The following is a 23,281-nucleotide window of genomic DNA, read 5'->3' on the forward strand; positions in this document are numbered from 1 at the left end:
AATATAACCTATATCGACTGCACCGATCAATAAGACGTATGGCCACTATCACCAATTATAAGAACACAATCTAGAAAGCAGTCGGTCGCCGACAAGGCTCATAACAGCACCGCCTGCAAACAAGCGGTGTTATTAGTGACGTAACAAATGTGTGTCTGTCCGTAGTGTCCGTGTGCTGCGCGCGCGCAATCAGCGACTCAGCGGGGGTCGAACCCGGGACCGCCACGACATCCGTGATTAGTATTTTGAAGTTTATGGTCCGAATGTTGTGGGCTGATGGGTAAATAAAGCGTGTTTGTACTTATACCGAAGTCGGGTCTAAAGGTGTATAATAAGTATACAAAAGTGTTCATATACGTATATTTGCTCTGAGTATGGCTAGTAGGATAGACAGTGTAGACAGTGTAGGATATTCGTCTTGTCTCTACCGATGTAGGGAACTACTACGCGATTTCTACCATCCCTGAACTTAATCAAATAATTAATGCCTCCCGAGTCTCCATTAACAACATTATTTATAGACTCGTGAATTATGAGTTATGTTTATGATAGAAGTACTTAGAAGATCATAATTTGTGTAATAAAGTTCCCCAGCCCCTCGTATCCTCGTGTCAGTGTGCGGATATTGACGGCGCGGAGTAAACCTGTCCTTGCGGCATCCTGCGCGGAGACATGGTGCTTGATGCAGCAATTAGCGTCGCACAGTCCCGCCTCGTATGATTCTACTGCTATAATAGCTACCCTGCTGTCATGAGCCTTGCAAATGCCTACGACACAACATCATTTGCATTGCTCACGATTCGACTGTCGTCTTTTCAAAATTTGACTTAATTATCAGAATGCGTATGCTTATGTCGAGCAGTGGCTGATGATGCTGATAATATTTGTTTGAGATCGCTTTACTGTGCGTAGTTCTAATCGTGGCATTTCAAGACAAAGACCAAATTATGTGATAGAGAAAATAAAATACCGTCTAATATCTCTTGTAATCGAATTAGAAAATGCAGTTACCTACTTACAATGTTTTTGTCACGTCACTCCCTGAAGAAAACGGTTGCATGAGCCAATGCACCTCACATTTTATCGCTCTCCCTTTTGTTCAACACAACTTTACAATTAGTGCCACGCCTTTACGTACTATGTTAATACATAGTTTGGCCAAACTCAACATTTTATGCAATATATTCCAGTAGAGTGGGACAAGAGTTGAGCAAGGAATATACTTACTAGCAATATTTTGTATTGTACTCCTTACGAACGGAATGTAGAATAGGAACTAAGATTACTGACCGCTAATGTAGTACAACTTACATATTATATACGCATTAGGTCAGTCATATCTGCTGCAGAACCTATAACCATTGGAGTCGTGGTCGAGTGAAGTTGGACACAAAGCGTGGGCGTTAAGAGTTTTTGAATGATGAGGAAGGACCATAACCGATTGTTGTGGCCTAATTTAGGACAGTCGTATGTCCTGCATTAATTATTTATTAACTGATGATGACAAAATTCTATTTGTAGGCCTCAACTCGACATCCAGAATATACCTGAGCTCCTTCCCTTGCTTGTTCATGTTCATGGTAACAGTCTATTGTAGTCCGGTGTTGGTGTCAGTGTCTGTAGCCACTTTTACTTTTCCCTCCAAACGACTAGTACATAGCTAAGCGTGAGGGCGTCAAGTCAGGTGATTCGAAGTAAATACCTAAGTTGCAAAACTTAGAAATTTCACATGAAATAACTTGGATGCGGTAAACACTCCAACCATCTAACTCTACTAAATCTAGGAAGACAGTCCCAAGAACATAATAAGGCTAATAAGTTAAGTATCAATAGCGGTGGCGTGCTCAGCCCAAATATACCACATCTATCTACACCGTATATCTGCGATAGCCATCGCGCTCACACCCCGCAGAAAGCCACTGGGCCAATTTAATGAAACCTATTACATTTCACCGGCCATTTAACTACAGATTAACTGTGCCGATAAACGAAAACACCAGTTATCTGGTGCCATTTTGCCATAACAGGGTGTTGGATACATCCCGCGACTCCGGCACATAAATAAACCTCCGCGAGCGGAGCCGCGCCATAAAACTATGTCAGCGACCGATACACTTAGCATTGTATCACTGCGGCACAGCAGGCCAGCTAGATAGCGCAGCTCTTAAGCTTTATCAAGCTTTGAATTGGAAAACGGTTGAAGTGGGTTGCCTGCTAAGGGCACCTGTGCTGGTATTCCGGACAAAGGTAGCGATTCCGTAGTGACAAGTGATCGCGGCGGACCGCTATTTACTTGCGCAGGATTTACTAGTAAATGTAGTAAATTTACTGCGATCGATACGAACAAACTAACGAAGTGCCAAATACGGGCGTGAGCCGGCGCCCGCCCGCCCCGCGCGATGGGCCCGCCGCTAACAGATAAATAGGTTACTTATTACTTTATTAAACCTAATGTTATGTAATAAACCTCACAGCTATTAATGATTACGGCATAAAGATGATGAGTAGATCGGCCAGATGGGGTGACGACTTGCGAAAGGTGGCTGTTAATGATTGGATGCGGAAAGCTATACATCGCATCCAGTGGCGTGCTTTGGGAGAGGCCTACGTCCAGTAGTGGACTGATACAGGCTGATGTAGATGATGATGACTAATTCTATTGAGGATTTAGTATGAAATAACTCACTAACTAACGAGATAATCTCAAGGAGCACAACGAATACAACCCTCTGGTCCAACGGGGCCGGGCCCGCGTCCACACCTAGATCTCAGAATACTAAATAACCTCAACTCACGTTCACAGAGTCATTGTGGTCTGTGCGCGCGTATATTGTCGATGGTCGATTTGTAGCCGTCCGCGCGCGGGTGAGGCGCGGGGGTGAGGCGCGGGGGTGAGGTGTCGGAGTGCGAGGGGCAGGGGTGAGGCAGGGTGTCGGGGTGACTGGGAGAATGCTGGAGCAAAATGAAGAGGCTCTTATGGATCTTCAAACTTCATTTGTTATTTTATTTTCCGTGGCTTTGAACATCTCCTAGTGAAACACTCTTTGCTCGTATTTGATGAGAACATAACCGTGTGTAAAACTTCCTTCATTGGAAAGAGACCCGAGCCCCAACAATGGGGACGTGATGGGTCGATGATAACCGTATAGACACTAATGAAATGATTAAATTACCACCTTACTTAAAAAGTAATCTGACAGCTTAGACTGACATATAGGCTTTAACCATAGAACAACGCGGACTCGGGTATGGCTATAACGTATATTATTTTTATCCAGGAATATCGCTTTTAAGGCGAAGCGAAGCTTGCAAGAAAAACTACTCATAAACTCAGTCATAGATAATTTAAGCAGTTTAGATTATTTTTTAATTAGATAGATTCAGTTACAGTGAAACCCTTAGTCTATTTGAACTATCATCGCTGCATTTCATCTCACACACAACGCACCGGAGCCTCCACACTAGTCCACACTCTGCACTCCGCTCACGTCCGCAAGCCCGCGACACCTTGTTAACAATTAAAAAACTAACAAGAACCCACAATGAAGACATACCGTTTTGTCACCAGATAATTAAATGTCACGGCTGCGGAACAATACGAGCGATGAAGCTGAAAGATCATAATTAAGGGCCATAACGTGGGTTCGACGGGGCCGCGGCCGCGGTTGCGGGTCCAGTGTGGACGTGCCGGTATGGAGCCGCCGATCACGTGCGAAACTTTATTGATTTTAAAGCAAATTATCGATCTCTTATAGACTTATAGTTCGGGAGGATACTTCCTTGTTCTTAGAAGATTTCTAAGGTAAAAGTGCAAAATATCTACTACCCACGACGACAAGTTTATGAATGATCAAGTGAAAGGTGAGGATAAGATAATTATGTAGGTTAATTTATTACTGATACTCTTTAAAATAATATAAGTAATTAAATGATTCAATTATTAAAATTAAAATCATCACAAGGACGTAAGTTGATGCACATTTTGTACCCTGTGGGGCTGCAGGTACAAATCTATACAGTAATGAAGAAAATGTTTTTTTTTTTCCATTTACTTTCAATTCTTCTACTAATATTGTTTGAATTGTAAAAGTTCAATAGAAGTAACACCCGCAGTCTCCCGGACTACACCGAGGTGCGTGTTCTCACGTGCACATCGCCACTGATATCGTTCAGTTCTCGCCGCCTCCCCCCTCCCTCCCCCCATCACCCGCCGCCGCCTGCGACAAACGAACCGATTCTAGACTAATTAGTCAGCTATTAATTACCATCCAGCTTTGAAAGCCGGCACTTTATAAGGAGAGAGCTAAATGATAGATAAGTAGCGACGTTAACTTTTTATACCCACACACCAGATGGCACTGTGTGAATGAATGAAAGACTGTAGCGAGCATGTTCATTCATTTGTTTTTTGGTCTAGAATAGCTGATGGAAAATTGGTTTGAATAGCAACATAAATAATAATGGGCCATCTATTTGTCTGTTTCTATTTTGAAATAAGGAGTCGTACTAGGTACTGAGTACGAACATGGAATTAGTACAGGCTATTGAAATTCCAGCGGCGGCGAAGAAAATCTGAACGACACATTAGCCCGACACGGATTACTTCTACTGATAAATCACTGCGATAGCCAGTTACATTAAATGTTCACATACCTACTCATTTAAGTTTAATTAATTGCCTCGCTGGAAAGCAATTGCTTTAATAAGTTTTCAGATTACATTCCGAGAAGCGTGAAATTTTACAGAAGCTTTGCAAGTAGCCTTTCTTTTGTTTGGGGTTACATTGTAGTCACATGTAGCCTGCAGTATCTCACGCAGCACGCATGTCGCTATCGATCGCACAAGGATCATCGATGCTATCTGCGCAGTTCCGCGCGCCGCCGCTAGATGGCGATCTGTGCGCTCCCACAAGTGCATGAATAATGAACCACCGTATGAATAATGTCCTGGCTTTCTTTTGAAAGGGATTCAATGAATGGATTTTGTTTATATTCAGACTAGCTTTTCCTGCTAGCTTCGCATCCAAGGTGTTAAGCTTTCCGTGGGAATTCCGGGATAAAAAGAAGCTTATGAGCTATTGTATATCGTTCTCAAAATCGGTTCAGCAGAGTAGTAAATCTACTAAATTGTGTTAGTGTTTGTTAAGTTGTTGCCATTAAAATATAATAATAATAATTTACTATAAATAATCGTAATTGCCTTGAATTAGTTGCTATAATAAAATATTACGCATTAATTGTGTTCTCATTAAAAACCAGACGCATAAAAACTTCCATAATGTCATAAAAATTGAGGCGAACATTAAACATCGAATTATCGATCAATTTAGCGGATTCGCCGGCGCATGCTGCCGTCCAGCGCAATTACCGCGTGATTACCGCGACACGTCCCGGCCATTACCGGCACTGGCCACAAGCGCGCCCGACTACAACACACAAACATTTCATTATATTCAAAAGACCCGCCCTGACGTGTCGATATGTTTTTGTCGTGAAATAATCGATTTCGCAATAAATCAATAATAATTAAATAAAGGTCAGGTGAGATTGTCGCTTAAGTGGACGCTTCAGATAGTTATGAGGCATTAAGGAGGTTGCAGATGATAACTGCTGGGAACAAACTGACGAGCGAAGGCCACGGGGTACCTGAAGGAGCATCGACGTCGTGGTTGTATTACGGGAAAGGGTTAATTATGAAACAACATTTAGGGAACGAGAGTTTGACAGAGGAAGGATAGAGAAAAGTGGTGTGATATGCACGGCGCGTTGCACGGCGCACAAAGCCGAGATAAACTTTATTATACAGGGTGGAAAAAGCGAATGGGCCAGTTTTGTTTGGAATTTTGCCAGTCAGCAAAATATGCCATATAAAGGGTTTGAGGTAAACCAGGGCTCATTCGTATTTTCTACCCTGTATATTACTGCTAAGGAGTTTTTTTTGAAATTTTACGTGATTGTTCTTTGATTTGAAAAGGTCTTTATTTTGATATAATGTTAGTTAGAGCTTCATTACCTTCTAGTGTTATTTTCAAGTACATATAGGTATGTATACTATTGTATACATGTATAAGATGTTAAGTTATGTGGGTCATAATTTTATGTCCGCATAACAAAGAACACGTGAAGAGTGAATCGTTAATTGTTTAGACTGTTTCATACAACATACAGTACTCTCTCCACGCTCGCCATGCAGGCTTCAGACCAAGTGCCGAGGTTTTGTCGCGGCCCACGATCGCTCATAATAACACATTCAAATCTTTATGGCATCTTTTCAACGCCATATTTATTGCTTATTTAAACCACACAAAGATTACCAAAACAAACATGAAAAGATTTCTAAATAAACGGAGCACATTCTGTAGTCTTTCATCTGCCTACGCGCGGCCCGGCTCGGCTCGACCCACTACAGTAAGAAGTGTTTAGTGCGACAAATGCGCGCTGAGTAATGTATTACTATTCTTGTGAGGAGGTAAAGTTTTTCGTCGCGAGATTAATCTGTGGAGATTATGCCTTTCACAGAGTATAATCCTATTAGGATTTGTTTGTATTTAGTGCGCGTGCGGCGGCGGCGGCGGCGGGAGTTGCCACAGACAATGGTAAGAATAATATCCCACAGAGTGAGTCAACTAACTAAATAAAAACACAACAGTCGTTACCAACTCACAGGATTCTAAATATTATTTGTCTTTGTGTAAATCAGGACGTGACCATGTAAAACTGGAAGAACCACCAGACTTTCAATTCGTTTGGAGAAACATATAAATATGGCCTAAACGTCTATCGACCTAACTTTGTGCACCTCCTAATTATCTTTACAGTCCGTACGCCCATTCATTTTTCTTCCACTAGTTACCTGCCCCTGGCCCGTGTACCTGGCAGCCCCGGCGGAGTCAGCGAAGTCAAGCAGGCGCTCAGTATGCCGCGCACGTGACTCGCCGGCGACTCACTGATCGACATCTACGACTAATGATACCTACAGCCGCTGTACCGGAGGCACTCACCATTGCAGAAGCATGGAATTTTTATTTGGAGTCACGGTATAACGGTCCACATCATTATAATGGCACGAAAACGCTTGCTGAATACCTCGTTTTCTAATTCGTTGAATATGATATCGCTCCCTTAGGGGTTGCCTGTAACTAATTGCTTGGTAAAAACGCAGACGTCAACACTGTGTGCATATTTGTTATCTGAAGATTTTTTACGATACAAAATTTAGGCATCGTGTAGAAGCCACATAACAATAACAAGTGATTTTTTGCAAAAACAGCAGGATGCGGATTAGAATCAACGGATCGATCGATCGACGCCGGAAATTATAAACTCCCGGAGCAGCCTCCGCGCAGGACTGATAGCGACGTCACGTGACGTCACGTCCGCCGCGGACACACGTCACGTCGCGGACATCCTGTTCTCTGAACGGACGAGTAACGTCGCGGGATTTGCGATTCAGATGAGCCGAGATTTGTGGCCGCCCCGGCTCATACGAGCGATTTATGCTTTAGACAGAAGCGATAGGTTTCGTAGATAACAGTGAATATTGTTCATGGTATTGGATTCACCAATAACTTGTTTAAGTATGTATTCTTAAATTTATGGACACTGAATTGCATAGGTACGGACGAAACATGTATTCAACTATGTAGCATACCTAGCTACCTTGTCAGGAAATACACGCAAGATATATTAAACATGCTTAACATAGCAATGTAATATTCCTCTATAATAACATGTTTAAAGTGCAAAGTACGTAGAGGCGCACAAACATTGATCCGACCCTTCGATCCCAGATTAAAGCTATCTGACTTCACGGCGAGAACAACTGCGCAGATAACACCGGCGTGTACCGCGATCGCGCCCAATCAATCTTGTTCGCACCTTCCCCTGCCCCGCACCCCCGCAGCTAGCCCCCTCACCCCCGCAGCCCCCGGCCGTGGAGGTGATATCACTAAATCTCCACATGGGTAGATACCGCGCGGCACAGACGCTGCTGTCGATAGTGGATGGATCTGTGCAGGCTCACGATTGTGAGAAGTCGAGAGACCGAGATATAGGGTTAATATAAGTAAATACTATATTTATTTATAGCATATCATAATTTGAGATACTTCAGGTAACTAATTCCTATCTCGTTTTCTAACAAATAAGATTTACGTGAATGAGTTATTTACCAAGGTTTTGACACTTTTCATACAAAAGACATCAACGCGTTGCTTAAAAAAAGAAAGTTCTATGTATTTTACATGGAGTTCACCACTCAATGTCTGCAAATACTTATTTATATTGTTATGAGCAAATTTTCAACAGAACCCCAACTGCTGAAAATTTCAATACTTACTGAATAGATTAAACAAATACCGATACATTTTTTGTCATTAATTTCCCCAGGTGACTACTTAGTAGGCAATTCAGCAACACCGTTTTGTCGAAAATTCATATGACACCTTTTCAAAACATTTTACCAGCTTATCGCATTATGGGGAAACACTAAAATCCAAAATCTTCTTTAACAAGCTAATAAATTTCCAGACTATCTCTCTGGCCACGACCATTGCTCAAATGCTACTTCCACTTTAACTTACATCTCTATAAATTGTCGTATCGACGTTTTCCACATAATTTTAAGGGTTCCATCGGCACATAAGTAACCCTTCTCTAAACTTTTCTGGTTATTTTCACTGAAACTTCATCTTATGTATCTTATGAAATGCGGTGTGTAGTTGAAAATTTGTGAGTGATATATTAATACATACCTACCTTCAATTTACAGGTACAACCGCCGATATTGGTCGGACAGTTAACCCTTGACCCATTCCCATTACAACCACGGTGACTGCCCACAACGCTTTAAAGCATAGTATATAAATTATGATGGAACTGGATATGGACTATTGATTGTAATTAATTTAATAAGTCTGAAATAAAATTTTATTTATTTATTTATTTATTTATTTATTTATTTATGATAGATATTCTATTTAAAAAAAATGCGGAGCTTACAACAACAACAAAAAATAAGCTATATATCTACTGCGGAACCACTAATCTCAGAGCGAAAAGAACACACTCTTATCAATTCAATATAAAAATAATTATAAAATTTGTCCGTTGGTGTATGTTCGGTGACAGATGGCCGCGAGGCGACTCGGCGAGCGGAGGCACCAGCTATCGGCCGCTAATTATTTATATGTTTTCGTTTAGACAAGACTCTTACCGGCGCGTGCGCAGCTGGGGAATTTACTGCCTTGTTGTTGTCCGCACTTACAATGAAAAATTACAGGAGAAATTGATTTACGGACTTTTACTTTAAAGACATCTTCTTAGCGTAAACAACTAGACTTGGGATTTCAAACAGTGGTGAGAGGATTTTCCAATCGTATTTGTCTCAGTTTCCGACTACCTAGGGTACGCCAGATACGTAGTATAATCAACAGGTACATCCACCACTCCAAGAGGTTCCTTTAGTACACTCCGAAATTAAAGGGATATAGGAACATATAGTATAATGTTATACAAATGTGGATTTCGAAGTTGTATAGGCAGGTAGAGTTTAAAACGAAAATGGCGATGCATTATACGGTTAATTATTTAACGGTAATGGTTGTAGATCGCAGCCGCGGCCACGTCGCGTCCGCCCGAGCCCGCTGTGTCCAGCGCCCGCGATAATATCTTTTAATTGAACATCATCCTGTACACTATGTATCTACTAGCCGGTCGGATGTTGTGCGTAGCGGATTTCTGCGTCTCGACCGAAAACTACGGTTGTTATAAGGTTGCTGTGTGTGTGCCAAAGAGTACCTCCAAAACGAATATCAATTTGATTGTGATTTTGTTTGGATGGTTTGTAATGTATCATACATAGATAAACACACACACACGCACATACACTTTCATTTAATACATAGTAAAAAATAATTTACGTATAGGGTGGCACACAATTTGCTTTGTGGGGTGGCACGATGTTGGGGAGAGGAGTCACGATACATCATCATCATCATCACGACCCATTACGTCCCCACTGCTGGGGCACGGGTCTCCTTCCAGTGAAGGAAGGGTTTAGGCCTAGTCCACCACGCTGGCCAAGTGCGGGTTGGTGGACCCCAACACAAGCAAGCTTGTGCTGAGAGAGTTGTCGGGTAAGTGGGCAACCCGACTGTCAGATGTTTTCAAGCCGCCCGAAGGCCTCTGACTAGGCTTAACGACTGCTGCCGAAGCAGCAACCGGGACCCACGGCTTAACGTGCCGTCCGAAGCACGGAAGCGTCCAGAAAAGCACCACTTGAAATTGGTCACCCATCCAATGGCTGACCGTGTCAGTTGTTGCTTAACCTCAGCGATCAGTTACGATCACTGAGGCCCGCTCGACTACGGACGCTTCACGATACAATTATAACTAATTTATAACACAGACGTGTTAGTAACTGCTGCAGGCCTCTGATACACAATTAAATGCTTTGATTTATTGTAATGAGCTGTACTGACCCGCACTCTCTACATTGTTTCAGATAGGCAATTTGCAAGCGTAACCGTTCCGATCCTTGTATTTCGATTCTTATCTTACTAAATAACAATTATGATAAATATTAATAATTAAGGTAACTGAGTGTATAGCTTTTAGCAGAAAAGTCGTGCGATCTCCAGTCGGACACCGGGTAGTGACGGATGCGCGTCCTGATGCCGTGAGCCAGCCCGCGGCGCCCCCACGGAGCTCCCGCCCCCCGCAGCCTCCGCGGCGCCCCCGCCCCCCCTGCAACTCCCGCGGAGTACACAGAACTGAGCATCGCGGCGATCTGTCAAACCCAGCAGCTTAAGGAACAGCGGCCGTGATAGCGCTTAATGCTGGGTTTAGCGAGGTCTGACAAAGACTAAACATCCTGACCTGAGATATGCTTCACCGTACCACGATGGGTATAGTCAGCTACGATTTTGGGAGATTCTATAATTTTAATAGTTGAACAGATAATGTCATTCAAACTAAACTGAGAATACTGAGCCCTCTAATAACAAAAAAATAATAAATACCATTATATAATAAATTGATATTTGTTTCAGAGCATTTTTGTTTTAACGGTAAATGAGTTTGAACTGCTCAATAATTAGTCGAAGCTAGTCCACTATAAAAAAGATGCCAGGGTCTACTCGTGGTGATGGATCGCGGTGTCGGCCGCGGCGTGGACCCGCCCGCCCGGGACCTCTGGAGCACCTCCGACTGCATTCTGCTATACACAGTATAGTGTAAGTAATTGTATATATTTAGTGTAGTATATAATGCAACTACACAATTTTAAAATACAACAAGTAATAGATACGTAACTAACAGCCAACCAATATGAATTAAACATCAGCATCGTGCACATCCATAAAAAATATCTCACTAAAAAGTATAAAAGATAGGAGAGGATAGGGTAGAGTTCACACGATTTTTATCTGTGTTCAATAATAAAGGTAATTGGATAAAAAAATCTAGTAGATAAGTTATATTTTTATTTTCACCTTCCGATAGTAAAATTGTATTTAACTGAATTATAACGACATACCACTGAGCATCATTTGGTAGCAGAATGAGGCATCTGCCATCAATCCTGCCTTCATTGTGAGTGGATCGTGACAAGGGGAGATGGATCGCCCCGCGGCCTAGGACTGAAGGAATTCATTAACAAATTACATTCCATTTAATGAGGCTTCTGAATTTAATTGTTATTGGATCAAGCTTTTTCTGGCGATACTTAGTAGTATTTTTATGTCATGTATGTTCCTAGAATGTCGGAGGTGAGCAGTGACCCGGATACGTGAAGTGAAAGCGCCCCTACCGAGTAAGTAGTTGATTCAAATGTCGGCCCGGCAACGGAATAAAAATTAAAAGTCTGACCTAATATTTGTTCCATAGTTACAACTGTTACAGTTGTTCTTCCTCAAGCTCAAATTTTTTCTCTAATCTTCACGGTTCGCAGGTTGTTTGGAATTATTTTTATTTCGTGGAGTCGTAGTTTGTAATTTTTAGCACAATGTTATCCAGTTTTATGTTGTTATCATCAAATTATCAGCTCTAAAAGGTAAATTTAAACTTAAATAAAAAAGAAAGCCACATAGGTTATGGTATGGCATAAGAGTAAAAAAACTTGTGTAGGTAATATAAAAGGAAGATATTAAGTAGTTGCAGTTTATTTAGTCGGGAGACTCGGGAGTCGGGACCTGTGAGCTTCAAAAGCTTGTTGACAGAAAGAGATTTGGCTAAATTCTCTACGAAAATGATGTATCCAAATAATGAAAGTAGGTATATTTGGCCTCAGCATCAGCAACGAGGGCACGTTGGTTGGCAAATTGCCGAAAGTCCCGGGGCCGGCGAGAGCGCCCCCCGCCGGGCGCCGCGGAGCCCCGAGCGATCGTATCTGACGCAGGAGGCCTCGGACACGGGCATAGGAGCAGCGGTATACCTGATTACACCTACCGAGTAGAATGGCCGAGATAGTATCCTCGGCCGAGCACTCGTTCAATTGCTAGCCGTTCATTGACCAAGGCTCAATCAGGGTAATTGAGAGGTATCCCGCTCATAGTAGGCAGGGGTAACTACAGTTTTTTTTTTGCAATTTAAATACTTACCAAGTTTTATGCGGCTTTCAATTCGACGTCTTAATTTTAACATCTCGTGTTTATACCTAACTATTAAGTCAGTCATTATTAATCAAATTATTCTAAATTTAATTAAAAGATACGTATAAGTGTACTCAATACTAATAATTAAGCATCTAATCCACTATCACCTATAACCATAACAGCATCCCAACAATGAAAACTGATGAGTGGACTAGGCAATGTTGTGACTGACCTCGCGTTGTAGCCACGGCCGGCCGCCATCTTGAGCAGATTGACGCGAGATAGCGCCGAGAATTAAAGAAAAAGAAACTCTTGTCTATGGACGCTTTGTTTCACCTCCACGGCCGATTAGGCAAGCTATCCAGTGACTCGGGAAATGTTAATCAAGTTTGACCATATACGTCCGTTAATGGCAATGGAGTGGATAAGGTGTCGAGCTTTACGGTTTATGTTCAATGGCTTAACAAATAGCCCAATCATCTCCGCGCCCTCAGAACAACACCATTCCCTATTTGCTATAGCAATTTTACAAAATTGGAAGACTCTACAATGTGTTTCGACAGTTACGCTCCCGTAGAGGATAATAGATAGTTAGGTGTAAGTATCTTGAAGCGTTTTAAATTTAACGGCATATTTATAAAGCGAAAAGATACTTTTACATCACTATTACCACTAGAAACAATTGAAGTACTTCCCGACAAGGCGTCGGTCGCATTACGAGCAGTATTACGGCATTACACAGCCAATAAAATTATTCACACAACCACATCGGGCCTTCTAGAGAGATCGCCGCGTCTCTTTAAGGATATAACTAATATATCGATAACTGAACCGATACTATTGAGACGTTATCCTGTAACTATAGCAAGACCATAATAGGGATGGCTTTAGTTGATGTTGAAGTTACGTTTTTGTGCATCATTATGATAATAACTAGTGTCACAGCATGTAATAAGGACATGTGCCAACAATAAAATACGTAACATATAAGTTAAAGTGTACGAGAAACAAGAAAAGTCTAAAATGCCTATTTCGGTATGATTTATGATGGTTGCTCTGCACGAATGCTGAAATGTTTGTTTAACCGTACAGTGGTACTGAAGTTAAACAAACTTTTAAGTTGCTGCAATATAATAGATGAATCATTCTTTGTAAATCAATTTCATTTGTCTCAATGTGTATAGATTTAACCAGATTCTCTATAACAACATGCTAGTGAAACACTATTTAGTTATGGAATCAAGCCTTGAACATTTATACCTATAAATATAAACAAGGATAACTAATTCTAGTACATTTAGACTAGAGCCATTGTTGGCCACAATCAGCGATTGAATCGGGCGCGTCCCTAGCCCACTTACTGCTTCAATCGTCCAATAATAACATAACATTATAATAGCCGGGACACGACTCTCCAATCCCGCCCTAATGTGTTTAATCAGTCCCGCGCGGCTCTGTCTCCATTTGGACATTATTGTTGTTTTAAACTATACTGTGTGCGTGTCACGATCACTCATACCCAGGGATTCACTAAACAGCTTTAGAAGTCTTTATGTACTTACATATTATAAAAAAAATATGGATCACTGGACAAACTTAAATTTAATTACTGACAAATACCTATAAAAATACATGGTCATGGTCACCGAGAGTTTAGGTCTACATGTATAAAAAGTACCATTCCTTAATATCTTTTACTTCTGATTCCTCTGCAGTGGCTGTCACAGGTCCTGCGGACGCGCCGCGGCCACGGGGGCTCCGCGGTGGTCGCGGCTAATTCTGGTATTTGTTTAGGCGACATCACCCCGAGTGTTGTTGTTGTGGCCGGCCGGTCGCCGTGTTTGTCCGCGGCATCCGGTTTGTACTGGTTTGTTTATTAGAGGCTCTATTGATGATCATCATGCAATCGGATATTGCGGTGGTCTGGGTGTTGACTGCTGGCCGATGAGTGAGGTCGGTATTGTACATGTTCATTCACATTTGGATAAATTTATCTTTCTGTTTCTCAAATCATAAACAAACATGTAGGTTCATCTGTAGGTCCTCATTTAACTATTCACCTAATGCACAAATAGATCGCATTATTAATACATTTTATTTCTGATAAATGATAGCAGACTATATGTATAAGTATACACCAACTAGACTTGGAACTTGAAAAAACTTTCAGACAACGCGTTGATGTCTTTTGTATGGCACATTTCAAGTATTTCAACTCGTTAGCAAAGTAATTCCAATAACTCATTTTTGGTGTCGAACTTTATAATAAATGCAATAAAATCTTTAATTTCTTCAAACACGTTGCTTCCTAACGTTTAAATAAGTGTCTTTCGATATCAAATAACCAATATAGAGCCAGTTTATAAATATAAAATTCGATACGACTTTTAGTCAAATGAGTATTATGATTAGCAAATTGCAATAACATATCATTGACAAATTGTCTTATTAATTTCAATAATATTTGATAAGAAACTTCCCATTTAATGTGAGTAGATCAAGAACCGCTATTTGAAACCAGATGTCTGAAGAATCCCCAGAGATGCGGAGTCGTAATACAAAAACCAAAACTTAGCGACTTATTTAGTTTTATGAAGATTTTATCATAATTTGTATCTACCGCCGTTGTAAATGAATATGAGCGTTTATATATCTAGATAAAATTACCTAAGTATATAAAACAGGTGAATCATTAATTAAATATAGGATTTACCAATTAAATAATATTCTTATTTAATTATATTATTAAAATAAAAAGACTACTGAACCTTCAAGGGCAAATAAAATTGTAATGTGATATCGATTCACAAATCAAGTATTGGCGCCCCGCAACCCACGCCCCGCACCCCGCGCCCCGCTACCCGCGTGACAACACTCGATCAAACCAAACATTTCTATAAAAGCCACTTCCCAGCCATAAGTGGACAATTCTAATAGATTTATAGCCATTTTTATCTCACATATTATGAAGCTGATGGCTTTTAGAGCGTCAAAAGTTAAATTTACTATCAGCTGGGTGACCCCTCGGGGTCGCTGCAGAGAGTCAGGGCCAGGAAATGTCTCCAAACATTCAGTGATGAAGTCATATCGCATAGGTATTGACTTTTTAAGTAAATAGCCGGATAAGAGCGCTTTCTGGGAGCTTTTAAGAAGCTCGTAAATATCTACTTTTAATTCGTTGAAGCTTGTGTTGAAGGCTTTTTACTATTTGTCCGATAAGCAGAAATACATTAAGTATCCAGTTTATTGCTGATCGGAAGCGGGTACTAATGGGTTTATTTGTCTGCATTTATCTCGACGTCTTCATTCTAGTTCGAAAACGACAAGGGAGTAACTTCCGGCGGGATGTCAAAGCTGATAAGTTTTCAGCTCATTAAATATGTAAAATATGATTGACAATTTTGTACGTGTGTATCTGTTTCTTTAGGGCACAGGACACCTATCAGTTTGACATTCGTAAATCCAAATTAAATAAAAATCGATAAACTGCTAAAGTAATACGGATTTCACAGTTATAACTTAACTTGAGTAATAAGAACGGTCATAATTACAAGGGTTTTTCTGCGGCTTTGTTTTACATGGTTTTACATTATAATATTTCAACAATAGTAATTAGCGTAATAGCCGTCAGTTGTCAGTTACATGTCAAATAAAGCATAGAGCAGCTAGAGAGAGCTGTCAGAGAGCGGCGGGCGAGGGGGTCACTCTCTACATCCATAAACGAACGAACGAGAATTATCGCGCAATCGGCACGCTTAGTACGGTCAGGTGCAGAGAAACCTGACCCCCCTCACATACTAACAATGCTTCTGAGGGGGGTCAGGTTTATCTGCCCCTTACTGTACAACGAGATAGATTCGTGGTTAGCGCTGCAGATTTTTTCCGAAGCTTTGGCGGGCTATGCTCTGTATCGGTAAATTAAGCGTGCTGATTGTTTGAAAATATTTGCATGTTCGTTCATCGATTTATAGAGTGACCCCCTGGCACGGGGTGACGGATAGATCCTGCCACTGACATTTAGACTCACTGACTTGTGCAACGTCCTGGCTGTGAGCAAACGTTTAGAACAAATTATTAGTTATTCCTATTTTGAATTTGTAACTAAAGACTACTAACGGCATTGAATTTTGGGTAATAAAACATATCCTTATGGTAAACGTCCGGTGCACCCTGGGAAATCAATGCCAACTTCTATTAGATTTGACATCACGTTACGTCTTGACGAAACGGCGGTGACTTTTTTTGTTAAAAGCTCAATGTGTATAACATTATGTAGTAGAGCTACTCTGCATGAAGAGATACATATTTTTGTCTTGGATTTCACACAGAAACTGACTCTTTAAGAGTCAGGCTACGGAAGACCCCAGAGAAAAGCCGTGCAGGTAAATAAAAACGACAACCACTTTAAATCTTCAGCCGGAAATGCAGTCAATTTAACGCTTTTTCTCAACGGAGCTGCTCCAGCGAATACCTGCAGCCGCGGCATGCGCCCACATCCGCGTCCTGGCGGGTCACTCTATACTGGCGAAAAACGAACGAACGAGAGCTGTCGTGCAATCGACATGTTTAATACAACGAGATAGAGTCGTGGCTTGCACAGCAGCGTTCTGAAACTTAGTTCTTCGTCATTTAGAGTGATCCCTCTGCCCATTAGCCCCTAGCCCAGCTCCAGCTCAGTCCTATTTATGACCCGCGCCTGACCCGCGCGTCGCGACCGATTCCAGTCAATTAGCGAATACACCCGAGTCGTGCTCGATAACCGCATCGATACTTATCCGATGCAATTAAATCGATTCGATCGTATAGCACAGATTGCGGTAATTTAGGCGTCCACTTACAGGTGGAGCTGCATGCTAATCAGCTGGAACGAGGATAAATTAATTGTAATGATCCTGGTTTATGTCCGTACGTGGTAAACTTGTAATGATTACCGTTAATAGAAAGTTATGGGTTTGATCAAAGATCGCAAGATTGCAATAAAAGCAGAGATAAGCTGTGCAATGAGGTTAAAAATTTCAGTCCAAAATATTCATTTTCATAAATGCTATTTTGTTCAATGGTTGAACTTAAAACGATTATGTTTGATCAAAGTAGACAACAGACAAGTAAAGTATCATTGGCCAGCACATCACCATATCGACATCTACCTATTTGAGAGGCCCGAACAGCAAATATGCGTAGACAGAAACAATACCGACTCGACTACGTGGCTCGCTCCAACACCATTGATCTGCAGAAGGTGTCCCATTACCGGTCGCCGGCGGCCGCGGGATGTTCCCACATGATCCATCACCAGCGCGCGCCATCCGTACCCCGCGCACGTCCTTAATTGTACCCGCACCGCCGCCGCCGCCCGCCCCGCCGCCCGCCCCGCGCCGCCCGCCCCGCGCCGCGCCGCGCGTGACCTGATGTGGAGCAGAGGACGATAAAGTATGCTTGCAGAAGATCAGACTTTAAAAATGTGCTACATTCCACGGAGATTTTTAACGTTCAATGTTCCTTGAAGAGGATTAATAGAGAGGCAAATTATGCTTAAATATTTGCGTTACGTTTGCATTTGCTAAAAGCCTCCACCTGCTATAAATATTAATTTGTTCGAATACCTAAATCTAATTCTCACGGCGAGACAGAGCAAGGTCCTCTTTATAGCCACGAGTATTACAATCTCAGCAGAAAACCTGTTAATTTATACAATTACTATACTAGTATTGCCACTAATATAATACCTAGAAAAGGTGTGGCTTGTAACCGCACGGTGCCGGCTGACATAGGATGCCTAGCCGCAATCTAGCTCAACTAGCCGGCCCTAGCTCTGTGGTTCCTAACATCGTTAACTTTGATTAGTGCAGTTTAGCTATTAAGAATACTTACGTATAAATTTAAAGTGTATATATACCCGCGAGTATTCAGTCTTATTCGTGTGGTATCGCGTATCATAGAGAGAAAACTAAACACCAACATAAATAATGCAGATTTATAAAGGTCGCAGTAACAGGTATAATTTCAGTTTCCCTGAAGTGAATTGCTATTAGTCACAGTCATAAACAAGGAAGTAATCCAGTATTTAATAAAGCATTTAATTTAAAGCATTAATCATTTAATTATCTCTGGGTCCAGTGCATCACTCGGCTGATATTTACGTCCCTAGACGTTTGTTCGTGAGAGCTGCGACGGCGCCGCGACAAGTGAGAAGTTATGATGATGGGCCGAGCGCCTGCATGGGGCATTGCAGCTTTAGTATCGTGAAAAATGGCTCTGTTACACTTTAAAACTGTCTTTATTTTCAGTAAAAAATATAGGTTTATTGGACTACGAATAGGTAGGTCTAGGATGTGCAAAATCGCTTTCCTTCATGAAAGCTCTTCCCGGGTAACCTAATATTTTAAAAGGTCTCTTTTAAATTCCAATTCTTCCTTATCTAGCTTCCTTCCTAGCTGTACGGAGAATTTCAGTTTATCCTTTCAAAGAAAAATGTTTCAGTTGAAAGTTTGATGCGGGAATCCTTGATCTGCCTTCACCACAGATAGCCCAGCCTCGCGAGAAATACGTGTAGGTACCGTCAATTTAAATAATAACCACCGCACTAAAACGTAAGCGATCAGCTGAATATGATCCAAGCATGCCGGCAATGTCTTCCATCAGCTTTGTATTGTTTCCTTCAGACCACAAACCGCAGGCGGGTCATTCCCCGGCGGCGGGGGCGGGGGTGCGGGGGCGCGGGGGCGGCGGAGAAAGGCTCGTAAGTTAAGCGCGGCTACTTAACCCGCTCGGGTTCGAACCCCGACCATAACCAATAAGTAATAGCCGGTGCCCACCGCAACCATTTAGGCACAGTTATGGACTGTGTAGAGACGATACCGTATACCAGGTCTGCACGAACAACTCTACATTCAGATCTTTTAGTTGATGAGTGTTTGGGGCAGGCAATGATAGTATGTAATTCGAATAATGTGTTGTTAGTTATTAGTATGTTGAAGATAGTCATAAAAGTATTCTTATTCGAAATTGCAACAGGTGCTAATAAATATAAGAGTTTATTGCGATTCGATTCCTATTACATACAGTCATTATACTGTACCTACCTAAATGGTACTAATAAGTTAGAGAACTATGGATGGTATTCTAGCATGGTATCCTGTAGATGATTAAATTTATCTCCTGTACAATCTACTTAATAGTAGAAGCTTTTTAAACAATAGCACCGGTCACAATGTAGTTTCTCCACTACACACGAATATGTCTGTGTCGTGCATCTGAAGCGGATCTTTCGAGGCAATATCTGGAGCTCACTGCAGTGGAAGTACCTACAGTAAGGTACTGTGGCGGGCTTATTGCTAAGCGTGTGACCACACGGCCACCGCTACCACAACCGCCGCTGGCTACACTTTCAATAACATCAAAGTACTTTTTTGTCACAATGGAATGTTTATGAAAATTGTAGCATCTGACATGTTAAGTTAATATTGGCTTCAGTAAAACCAGTGATTACCAACATTAAAGTAAGAAAAAACTTTATTATTTTGCTGTAATAAAAGTTAAGCTCTGGTGTGGTGTGTTACGGTCTGGATGTTTTGCTTATCGTGTCTGATTATGAGAATAAAATTGTTCCTAACTTTGTCCTCTAATACCTACATAATTTTAAAAATAAACTGCCATAATCGCAACATAAATGTAGGAATGGAACATTATCATTTATTATTATTTGGATGAACAGAGTGTGTGAAGAAAGGAAGAAAGCATTGATTGTCTATGGAAGGAAGTTGGACGGGATGAATGGAGGATTTGCAAAATGTAGTTGTGCTCAAACATAAATTATTTTATAAAAGATGTTGTAACTAAAATAAACGAGATTCAGTGATTAAATCAAATTGGTTCTCATTTCCACCGCCTGGTCCCACAATTTTGGGGGCTCGTCCGGGATCGAGCGTGGAAATGAGAAAAAACGACGCGTGATGAGCACACAGGACGACGACGGCCATTAAAGACGAAGACGAAAATACGACGAAATAAATTGGAAAAAGTGATTGGTGACAAAGTTGGTCGCTAGTCACTAAATATTTGAAGACGAAGACGAAAAATGACGACGCAAACAAGAAACGACGGAAGAAGTAACGCGATGCTTGGTAGCATGGTGTCCAACGACAAATTCTGCGGAATTACAAAATTCAGTGGAGAAGATAAGACGTATTCTTCGGCGAAGTGGGCCGCCGATATTGAAGATAATGCCAAGATATTCGGATGGAGTGCCCGGCAGAAACTCATTGTCGCTCGACAATCGCTCGTTGGTACGGCTCAGTTGTGGCTGAGATCGGAGGAGACGTACAAAACATTTGAAGAACTAAATGCCGCCTTACAAAACGAATTTCCTGATGAATTAAATTTAAATAGCAAGGAAATGCACGAGCATAGATACCCAGAAGAAGAAAATGACAGCCATAGACACAATTCATGTGAAGAAGAACCAGAAGAACAGAGTGACAGCCAAGAAATATCAATGTCAAACAGCTTTGAAGACGATGTAAACAAACAAAGTTTGCATAATGAAAAGGAGAAACTGATGAACATTTGCAAAAAATCTGTAAATATGTTGATAGATAACGGAAATGACGTTAACCTTATTGTAGACGATGTATATATTGTAAAAAGCGACGATGAAATGAAGACAATGAGACCTGAACCAATCGATATGAAGGCCAATCTCAAAGATGATATCCCTGTAGCACAGCGGTTGACGCGTTTATCATCGATGGAACAGAAGTTAGCGGAGGAGGAAGTAGTAGAATGGTTGAGGGAGAGTATAATTGAAGAGTGTTACTCAGCACATTCTAGTCCTCTGGTGTTGGTGACAAGAAGAATGACAAGGAAGATGATAAAGTTTATAAATCAAGTGATACCGAGGCGAAGAAGGATAAGAAGGCGAGTGACACGTGTGAGAAGAAAGATAAGAAGAGAAGCGAAATTCGAGATAAAAAAGATGAAAAGAAAGAAGGAAAAGAAGATGAAAAGAAAGAAGACAAGAATGAAGAAAAGAAAGGAAGTGATATTGGGGGAAAGAAAGATAAAAGTGATGATGAACGAATGATGACGAATGTGTGTGTTTTAAGTTGTAATGCCGTATTTGTTTATTATTATTAGTTAAGGTGTTAATTTATGTTGTTATTTATTTGAGATTGTTGTTTGTTTATTTAAGTTGTTTTAAAGGCACATGCTGAGGGCAGCATGTAAGCAGGATGGCCGAGTTGTAGGAATGGAACATTATCATTTATTATTATTTGGATGAACAGAGTGTGTGAAGAAAGGAAGAAAGCATTGATTGTCTATGGAAGGAAGTTGGACGGGATGAATGGAGGATTTGCAAAATGTAGTTGTGCTCAAACATAAATTATTTTATAAAAGATGTTGTAACTAAAATAAACGAGATTCAGTGATTAAATCAAATTGGTTCTCATTTCCACCGCCTGGTCCCACATAAATTGTATGCATAATAATACATATAGTTTAGGTAAGCACTTCTTTTTTGCCTGTGGCCACTATAAGTGGCAAGACTTGCGCAAAAACCTTAATGTGTCCGAGTCCTTAGTTGCGCAAGCTGATATCCGTAACGAGCGAGATTGAGCAACTAGGGCACTAACTAATAAAGAGCAGGGGTCACGTTTCTCTATTGTTTACATTTGCGGCGGCGACCAATCACGACGCGCCGCCCCCGCCCCGCCCACCGCGCCGCCCCGCCCACCGCACGAGCTACCAGCAGTTAGAAAGCTGAGACCTTAGATGTGATAGCTATAGCAGGAGCCATGGAGCCACCGCCGCGGCAGCCGGCGGGAAGCGAGCCTTCACGAGCCTTTGTTTGCTGCGTGCATTTTCAAAAAGGTCACTTTAGGTTTCGCAAATTCAAATTTATCGTTTTTAAAGCTGGGTACCGAAGCTTTGGTCCTGTTACAGTATACTTATGGAAATAATTCAAGTATGAAGCAATGCAAGATACAATCCTAAGCATTATTAAAGTAGAATGAGCTTGGTCGCTATCAACGAATTAACTTCCTAACATGAAGCTAAATCGTGTCGAACAGTTAAATAATCTATCTACTTGTATCGAGAGAGTAACAATCGCCAGTTATCTTAATGTGTCTCGAAGCTATTACAATAAATATGTCGATACAGTTACTCCGACGGACACGGACACCGACACTATTTTGGCTAAACGAGTGGCTCTACCACGAGTTATTGAAAAGACTACTTTGGGGAAATTTAGTTTAAACAAGATCCTTTATGCATATTGAAAAATCGATGTCTGAAGTTTTATGAATATTTGAAGATAAATTTTCTCACAATAAAAATAAAAAAGGGTAGGTATTCGTGGAGGTACATAATATTTTCAATCAATATCTACCATAGCCAATATACAACTCACAAAATATATCAATTTCTGGGTGGTACTAAAAACCAACAACGTATATTTTGGTAGATCCTGTGATAGTATATATGCTACAGTATCGATTACTAACTTTCAAATAACTGATCCAACATCATAAAACCTCACAGTTATGTTTCGCTCGGACCGGTTAGAGCGATCTATCAATGGCCGCCAGATGGATATCAATGACATATTCATTTAGGTATTTCCATTCAGACCTTATTAATGCTCAGATAAGATATTGCTCTTCTGTACAGAGAGGAACTTGCGTGTGA

The 23,281-nt window shown here is 41.1% G+C and overlaps 1 protein-coding gene across 1 annotated transcript; it reads left to right on the plus strand.

Annotated features, from left to right (window-relative positions):
- Positions 1 to 20,669: 20,669 nt before the first annotated feature.
- LOC119690466 (cylicin-1-like) lies at positions 20,670 to 23,281 on the plus strand. The gene is made up of 3 exons (XM_048630365.1): positions 20,670 to 21,170; positions 21,422 to 21,682; positions 23,264 to 23,281. The coding sequence occupies exons 1-3, from the start codon at positions 20,670 to 20,672 to the stop codon at positions 23,279 to 23,281; spliced, it is 780 nt and encodes a 259-aa protein (XP_048486322.1).

This window comes from Plutella xylostella, chromosome 25 (genome assembly GCF_932276165.1).
Source record: "Plutella xylostella chromosome 25, ilPluXylo3.1, whole genome shotgun sequence".
NCBI classification, from domain to species: domain Eukaryota; kingdom Metazoa; phylum Arthropoda; class Insecta; order Lepidoptera; family Plutellidae; genus Plutella; species Plutella xylostella.